This window comes from Doryrhamphus excisus, chromosome 16 (genome assembly GCF_030265055.1).
Source record: "Doryrhamphus excisus isolate RoL2022-K1 chromosome 16, RoL_Dexc_1.0, whole genome shotgun sequence".
Taxonomy (NCBI): Eukaryota; Metazoa; Chordata; class Actinopteri; order Syngnathiformes; family Syngnathidae; genus Doryrhamphus; species Doryrhamphus excisus.
Genome location: NC_080481.1, coordinates 7067303 through 7076470, shown reverse-complemented (window position 1 = coordinate 7076470; position 9168 = coordinate 7067303). Strand labels below are relative to the sequence as shown.

The window sequence follows — 9168 nt, the reverse complement described above, 5'->3', positions numbered from 1 at the left end:
GAACAAAACAAATAAGATGAGAAGAGTTGACGCACAGGTTGGTGGATGAGCTGCGATGGCTGAGAAGAGAGCGTGCGTTCAGTTGGGATAACTTTTTCTTTCCGAGCGGGTTAACTGATAAGGAGCCAATTAGCGCACCGAGGACGTGATTAAGGTGCAACTCACCTGACTGTGCAGCGCTGGATCCGACTAGCAATAAAGTGGCGAGGGCGCAGGCGAGGAACTTCATCTTCAAAAGCGGGGGCTGCGAGTCTTGTCAAAGTCCTGAAACTCACATGTCCAATGGAGATATCCCGGGTCCGTTCTCACGCGCGCAACGACCAACCCAAAAGGACCGCAGCCTTTTACGCACCGCTTGGTTGTGTTTGTTTACTAGTTCCCAGGCTGCCGCTTGGATCGCTTACCGCTGTGGACACTGAGAGACTGACACGGCATTGGTGCCTGGGGGGCGCGCGCGTGCGTGCGTGAGGGTGTGTGCGCGCAGGGTATGAGCACGCCTCCGCAATGTGATAGACACCTCCCGCAGCCAATTACAAGGGCTACCAAACATCTTATCTTTTTTTGAAGCGTCGGGTCTCGCCTGGAATATCCGCCTACGTCACATATCATCTCTCCTGATTGGTCAGATTTCCATCATAACTCTCAGGAGGAAGTTTTCGTCTCACCTGTGTGCACAAGCTCAGCGAACCACTCGCTGATATTTTATTCAAATACACTCAGCGAATGCCTTACTCGTAATATGCTTTTATTCAAGCCAATTAAACTCAATTCCCGAGATTAAAACGCGCAGAATTAGTTAACTTGTATCGGTGCTTTAGCGCATGCAATAAAAGAAAATGAATGTAATTAACACAAAAGCACAAAACTTCCCTTTAGGGGTTATATTTGTACAATAATACCAATATTAATGTTCAAATCTGAAGTGAGGTGAGAACTGAGCTCATTAGCACATCAACCGGTCCAACCACACTGATGTGTGAGCCATGTGAGGTGCCACATCCGGTGTGGCTCCAGTTCAATTCACCAAGGTCCAGACTATGAAATAATAATGCATCAATAATCTACTGTCATCTGCTGCTATCTAGTGGAGAAAGAACCACCCCACGGTGTTGTTATGTATTACGAACAGAGGAGGGCGCCTCAATAAAATGTGAGCACATCCCTTGTCCTCCACTGCCCTCTAAAGGATTTAAGATGAACTGTTACTGTTATCCATCTTTTGTTGCAATGATATATAATATTCATATTTGTGCTTGGCTTTCACATTGATTCTAAATTTAAGACAACTTTCTTATTATATCCCATTCAGCACTTTATCTTCATGCATGAATACATGTCTAGAATTATTTACAGTCACTATTAAAAATACATCCACTCATAAATCATACTGTTTTGTTATTGAATAGGGCTTATCTGTAGTCCGAACAGGCATGTTAAAGACCATTTTTGCATAAATGTAATTTCTTTTAACAACAGAAGGGGCTAAATGAACTAAATACAACTATTCAACTATAACAGAAGAGCCATTCAAAGACAATGACATGTAGTATTCTACACTGGTCACTAGGTGTCAGTAATGTTACTGTGATGGCCAACCTTGATGATGGCAACAACAGGCCTATATTGCAGGTTTAAATAAACGGTGTGCACAAGTGGTTGCCCCCTACCTTTTTTTTTTGTTTTTTGTATGTTTGCAAAGGAGGATAGGGGCAAGCAACAATCTGGCATCAACTGAGTGCTGTTGCCTGGTTATGAAGGCCAAGTGAGTAATCAGTTGCAGGTGTGCCTCTGCAGTATAAGAGTACACTGTAACGGAATGGCAGACAGATGGCAGCAGAGTATTCGTTCATTCATTTTCTACCTCTTATCCTCACAAGGGTTGCGAGGGGTGCTGGAACCTAATCCCAGCTGTCTTCGGGCGATGATGGGGTACACCCTGGACTGGTCGCCAGCCAATTATAGACAAACAACCATTCCGACCCACATTCCTACCTGTGGTAGCCCGGCAGCCGATTAACAAACACCAAACATGAAAATAGGGGCGTTAGTTCGTGTGTTGACTTTTTCTGTTGAACAGAAGACAAGCAATCCCACTTGGAAGAAGGTCATTTATCACAATGGGGTCTGGAACCAATTAAATGTGGTAAACAGGGATTAGCATATATACTGTAGATACTGTATACATATACAGTAAATATATACACACACATTTCAAGTTGAAGGGTTTTACTGGTTCAACAAGTATTTTCAGTACACCGCTGGGAGACAGGAGCTTCCATGTGACCTGCTGTGACATCAGCACTTGACCCGAGTGATAGAAAATGCTAGACTTTATGTATTTCTTTTTTGGCTGTGGGCACACTAGCCCTTCCAAACACAGAATGGTAAAACGGCAGTAAGTAGAATAGTCTTACTATATTTTATTTATACTTGTGCAGTACTCTACTTCTTTGTACATTTTCATGTGTGTTATTCTTTTTTTTTGTCTTGTTACATTGCACTCCTTACCAAGACAAACAACTAATCAGTTGCTTATTTAATTACAGTGGAACCCTTTTAGGATTGGCTGGCTCACATTGACATAACCAAAAATAGACAGGGACTGAATGGGCAACCAACATTTCAACCGACGTCGAGTCCTTCCATTTGTGCAAAATTTGGACAGGGGCATTTTGTTAACTGCAGAAAAGGGGTTGAAAAAATCTACTGTGAAAGACGAAAGTACCTTTGGTCTTAGGTTGAAGCTTTGAAGCAAAGTGGCAGTTCCTTTGCTGTTGTACCTCTCACCCTTCGTTAGTTGTTGGCTGCTGAGAAGAAAACTGCAAAAATTACATGTAACAAAGTAGTGTGCAAAATGAGATCGGGAGCTTGGTGAATTTGTTGAACTTGTTGAACTTGCTTGTTGGACTCGTTATGTTAATTGAACTCATTCAGTCGCCCAGGTACAGTATGTTCTTTATGCTATTGCATCGTCAATAACTGAAAATGTTGATGTTAACATACCAGACACCTTTTCAGTCTGTTGTTCTGTGGACTTTACCGTTGACAGCCACAAGAAGCTTCTTTAGGCTACAAATGTAATTCTGTAATGCTAAATGACATTTTTATGAAGTGTTTTTTTAACTCTTCATGGTGAACTTTTGGAAAGTAGAAAACAGTGAAAATTGAACTTTTAACAACGACGGGACGACTACATGGGACTATACCCAGGTACCTAAAATGTACATGTTTCAAAGGAATATAACCTGGCATTTTCAGATGAAACACTGCATGACACCACATTGTAGAGCGACTCTACATGACTTCCCCTCGTAGTTGGCAATGGCTGGCAGTCAACTAATTTTAGTTTCTGACTTTGTTGTGTCCCCTGTGAGCAGCACCAGGGAGAAGGCAGCCGTAGAAGGAATCGAATGACAGTCAGGGCTGCTATGATTGGGGATGGGTTTCCACTGCAGAAGGTCAAAACACTTTTACCCACAGTCACTTGGCCCCGTCCCTTGTTGACGACACATTTGTGAACCGGTAGTTTATTGGAGTTTATTTGACCTGAACAAACAAAGGAAGAGGGAAATATGCGTGGATGATCTCAGGCCGCTGGAGTGGCTTCCTTTCATCATGGCGAGCACATCGCTACTGAGGGCAGCTTGTGTTGTGATGGTGATCACTGGTGCGTATTTGCAGAAAAAGGATGTTACCTTCACTTCTTTAAAAGGTGCCCATCTTGCATTTCCAAATGTTTTTTTTTCATAGTCATTGTGTGTGGGGCTTTTCCAGCAGCATTTGACACTGCATGAGAAAAATAAAACAAGCATAAGGCCTTGTTTTTATTTCTGGTGTTTTGTACCTTCACTTGATTAGCAACAGTAATAGCGCCGAATCTGTTAAAGAAGAATGAGGAGCTTTAGCAGGCATAAATAGCTGCTAATTTGACAAAATAAACATAATATCTGCAGTGCTCTCTGGAATTTATACATCCTTGGGAGGTCTGTCAGAATGAACTCTTAATTCAGTCATGTTTTCAGTCATACTGTACGTTTCGCATCTGCCAATGTAGCTTACATAAGGTTACACATTGTAGGGAGGTTTTAATGCATGCACTGCTCACACAAAGGCACACACCCCCACGTGCACACGCACACACACAGTCCAGTTCCAACTTTGAAAATAGTTCATGGTGTAATAGTTAAATTGTTATTTTGATTTTCTTTTGTTGATATAGTTGTTTGGATATTTGAGCTGTTCCAAAATCAAACTGGGATTTTTTTTTAAAACAGTGTTACATATATGCTGTGCATATATACATATACACTACCGCTCAAAAGTTTGGGATCACTTGGAATTTTTTTTGGCCAGTCTGAGATATGGCTTTTTCTTGGCAAGTCTGGCATCCTGAAGTCGCTGCTTCACTGTTGATACTGACACTGGTGTTTGACGGGTACTATTTAGTGCAGCTGCAAGGTGACGACCTGTGAGGCGTCTTGAACTACACACTCTCAGATATTTGTCTTCTTTCACAGTTATGCATCGGGGCCTCCCACTTCTTTTTAGACCCAGTTTGTGCTGCTCTCTGAAGGGAGTAGTGGTAAGAGATTTTAGTTTTAGTTTAGCTCTTCAGATGGCTTTTCTAATAATCTATTAGCCTTATAAAATGAACTTGGATTAGCAGCCATACCAGGAGATTGATGCAGAGGACTGACAGTTGTTGATAGTAGGCCTCTATGCAAAAATGTAAATCATACTTTGACAATCATCTGATTCATTTTAATTGTTTGTGAAATTGATGAAAATTTAGTGAAATGGAAAAAATTGTTTGTGAAATGCATGAAAATGTGTTTTGCAAGTGATCCCAAACTTTTGAGCGGAGTGTATATTTTATATCATACAGAATATATATATCTCATACAGAATATATATATATATATATATATATATATATATATATATATATATATATATATATATATATATATATATATTCTGTATGATATAGAATTTAATAATTATTACCAACTTGGGGTGAATGAGATGTGTTTTCTGTGGCACAAACTACTAAGAAACACGTCCACGTTTGAGCATTGCTCAGGGAAAATGATGTTGATTGGCCGTAATGTGAGGGGATTGGTTGAATTTGTGTGAATTGATGTGATGGCAACATCCTTGGGGGGTCTTCTACACGGGTCAGACACAGGTTGAATGTGCTTCATGGTTGCAGAAACAAGGTATTTGCACCATGCTCCTGGGAATACTTGAGAGCTGTAGGAGGGCTAGCCGAGATGTGAACTTGGATTATTTATATCTTCCTATCACCAGTTGAGAACAGCAAGTTGGTCATCATTATAATCTCTCCTCCTGCTCTGCAGCATCCGTGTCTGGCTGCAACAGAGGGCTCTACGAGAGAGTGATTGATACCCTCTGCCTGGATGAGTTCAAGTTCGACATGGGGTCAGTGCACCGCAGTCTGTGGTGCAGCTGGCCGGACACCAGAGAGTGAGTAGACTGACCGGTTTGGTATAAAAACACGTTAAAAAAGGAAGTGTTTTGTTATCAGTGTAAATACGCTTGTGAATGCCTTGTTGCATCCTGGAACTTTTAGAGCAGCAAACAATGCAACGAACCGTTTGGGTCTTCTGCCTCTACATCAGGGGTGTCTAAACCTTTTCCACTGAGGGCTGAAGGCTGAAAAATAAAAGCCCCTTTCATATTTTGTAATGCACATAATTTCTTATTATGTGTATTTCAATAATAAAACATCTCGGTTTTGTGATATCGGTGAAAAAGCCTAACAGTGTGAACTTTGGTCCATTTTTCCCATTTTTGCTGTTGTTTTTCTTCAGTAATCTTTGTAGAATTTGTTCTCGCAATATTATGGCTTAAATCCCATAATATTTTTATTTTTTTCCCATCATATTTTAACTTTTTGGTAGCTCAGGCATCCAGTCCAGATGCCTCTTGAATGCCTCCCTAGTCGCCAGCCAACTGCAGGGCACATATAGACCAACAACCATTCACGCCTATTAACCTAACATACCCACACAACCCACGTAAGCAGACGATATCGATACTCAGGTCAACCCCCCCCCCCCGAACACTTATACTCAACCAGCTTTCTCGGCCCAATGTTCACTAATTGCTGTGTGATTGGCATGGATGGAGACAGCAGAACTGCGGAAACATGAAAAGATCATTAAATGTCGGACAGACAACCAAAAAGAAGTAAATACTAGTATTGTTAAGCTAGGTGATGATTTGTGACTGGAGTTCTTTTCTTTTGATTGATCTGTACACTTTGGGGCATCTGTACACTAATCAGTCTAAGAAGCGGAAGCACAGATGTTGGCCCACACTGTCCCGTTGAATTATGTTGCATTTTCCACCTGCCACCTTTCAGTTACATTTTTCTGCGCTTTTGCTTTTGCCTTTGCCTCAGGATCTACGAGGGACTGACCAATTGTACCTACCAGGTGGCAGTGAGAATGGGCTGCTTCTGGCCGGATCAGATTGTTGACCACTTCTTTGTGCGAATCCACCAAAGCTACTTCCACGACTGCATGTTGACCGGCCGGCTCATCCACGACCCGCCTGCCAGTGTCCTTGCGCCGTTCATCGGTGTGCCGGTATTGATCACCCTTTTTGTGACTGCTCTTGTGGTGTGGAGGAGTAAACGCACAGAGGGCGTTTTATAGAGACAAACGTAGAGATACGCAACAAAAATATAAACACAACACTTTTTTTGCTCCCATTTTTCTTGGGCATTTTCCTTCTTCAGTGAGCACTCACAATTTAATATTCATCATTACACGGCCTTAGGTTGGCCACAATAAAAGGCCACTCTTTACTCTTACTCTTTCCACTGAAGATTTGGGAATGGTAAATCTGGATTATTCTACATTGCAATTTGAATTTGCGCCCTCACTCTATACTGTTTTTTAATGAATTCATTAATGAATGAATACATTTCTCTTTTGTGGTTGAATTATTATTTTACCATTATTATGCCATCAGTGACGAAAAATGCATACTTAACCAAATTGTATGTATTATTGGCATAAATGAAGCATTCTAAGCATAAAAATGGCTGAGAATGGCTTAGGGTGACAGAGCCTTCTCCATCGCTGACCCCCCCAGAACTCTTTGCCCCATTCACTCCCTGCTTGCCCTGACCTTCCCACCTTCAAAAAACAACTCAAAACCCACCTGTCTAAATCTGTTTTTAATGTCTAACTTTTTATACCTGACTGCTGTGCCCCGCTTTTACTCTTGTTTTAGTTGTGTATAAACGAATGAATGTTGTATTTTAATGTATCTTTTACTCTGTTTACTTGCTTTTATTCAACTCCATTTTTCTGTAAAGTGTCTTTGAGTATTTTGAAAAGCGCTATACAAATAAAATGTATTATTATTATTATTATTAAATAAACAAAAACATAAATATAAGGCATTCAGAAGACACGATATGTGTGTCATGTAGTATCTGCCATCAGTCAAGGGTACAGAAATATAAGAGACTCTGCTCGCTTCAATTCATTTCAAATCCATCTCAAACATTGACTTCACCAGATCTGTGGCTATTCATTTTACGATAGTGTTTTATCTAATAAGTTGTTTGCATGTTCTCCCTGTGTGTGGGGGGCTTTCCTCCAGGTACTCCGGTTTCCTCCCAGAATTCCAAAAACATGCATGTTAGGTTAATTAGTGACTCTACATTGTCCATAGTTATGTGAGTGTGAATGGTTGTTTGTCTGTATGTGCCCTGTGATTGGCTGGCCACCAGTCCAGGGTGTACCCTGCCTCAATCCCAAAAGGACTACAGATGTAAAGTAGCCTTTGAGATAATTCTGGCTTATTTACATGTAAGTATTCATGAATACTCACTGTCCCTTTTTAAATAAAAAAAATACAAACACTAACAGTCAAGACAAACAATTTAATGTCACAAGACCTCACCTTTATGCATTTACATATCAACATTTGTGAACCATGAACTTTAAAATGTATATGCCTTAACATAAAATGTGATTTAGTTATTTAGAATTTTTCTTCTTTTTTTGTCATTGCTTCTAAAAGTCGGGGAACGTCTGGGGTAACGTGTTAAACCACTACCTGGAGAACACAAGGCTTCCAATCGACATCATGTGTGTGCTATTGTGGATAATAGGAAGTGCTGCATTCACTTACTAAATATTATACCAGGCAAGTGTCATAATTATGGACGCATGCAACTCTAATTGCTCTCTGCAGAACAGTGCGATGAGTAATTATTGCAAATTATGCAAGAAGCTCTGGAAATGGAGAGAAGCAAAAAAACCCTAAAATGTCAGAAAATAAATTCTAAAATTTAATCTGTCTGTATGAGTGATTCTCATTTATCTTCTGTCATGCCCCTGAGGGGACAGACGTCTTTGAGCCAGTCAAAAGGATCAAGGTTTCCATGCAAACATGTAGAAGTACTTCAACACCATGGTGAGCTCCGTGTCTGGTGAGGACACCTGTATGGCGGCTAGCAGCCTGAGAAAGACGACTGATTCAGGTTATTAAAATGTACTGTCCAGCCACACAAAATGAGTGCTGTGCGAATGAATTGTTGCTAATAATTGCAAACTGTGTCATAGCTTTTATCCTATTTCATCACTCCATATCCATATATTTGTTCCACTGTCCCTTCAGTCGAGCACTTCATAGCCATTATCTAAAAGCCATTATCTTAGAGCTTTGCATTATCGCAAAACCTTAAACAGGGGTGAGCTTTTCATGAGAAACAACCAATGTTAGGAACAGTGATGATGATATCTGATTTATCACAGTTCAGTTGAGTTTTGGAAAGTGTTGTGGAGCCAGTGATGGAATTGGGGTATACAGTATATTGAGCTATATTGAGCTATATTGATATCGTCAGCATAACAACAGAACTGGAGACCATGACGGTGGACGATGTCGCCAAGAGAAAGCAAGTAAAGAGGAGGGAGCAAAGCGCCAATCTCTGAGGGCCACCTTGGGCGTGGGTGGCTGTGGAGGAGGAGCAATGGTTAATGTGGATGAATTGATAGTGGTCGGTGAGACATGAGTGTGGTGAAAGGCGAAAGAGGAGGATGGCGTGATTGATGGATCGAGGTCAGGCAAGAGAAATGTCAATGTCCATAGTGATAGCAAAGTGGTCGGAAAGGTGGAGGT

At 40.9% G+C, this 9168-nt stretch overlaps 1 protein-coding gene across 2 annotated transcripts; it reads left to right on the top strand.

The window, feature by feature from the left end:
• The first annotated feature begins 3497 nt into the window (after positions 1–3497).
• LOC131104478 (receptor activity-modifying protein 1-like) lies at positions 3498–8285 on the top strand. Of its 2 annotated transcripts, none has more exons than XM_058051707.1 (3): positions 3498–3667; positions 5361–5487; positions 6428–8285. In XM_058051707.1, the coding sequence occupies exons 1-3, from the start codon at positions 3616–3618 to the stop codon at positions 6681–6683; spliced, it is 435 nt and encodes a 144-aa protein (XP_057907690.1). In that variant the 5' UTR covers positions 3498–3615; the 3' UTR covers positions 6684–8285. The 2 variants fall into 2 exon arrangements, with proteins under 2 accessions (XP_057907690.1, XP_057907689.1); XM_058051706.1 differs by having other exon boundaries at positions 3498–3712.
• The last annotated feature ends 883 nt before the right edge of the window (positions 8286–9168 follow it).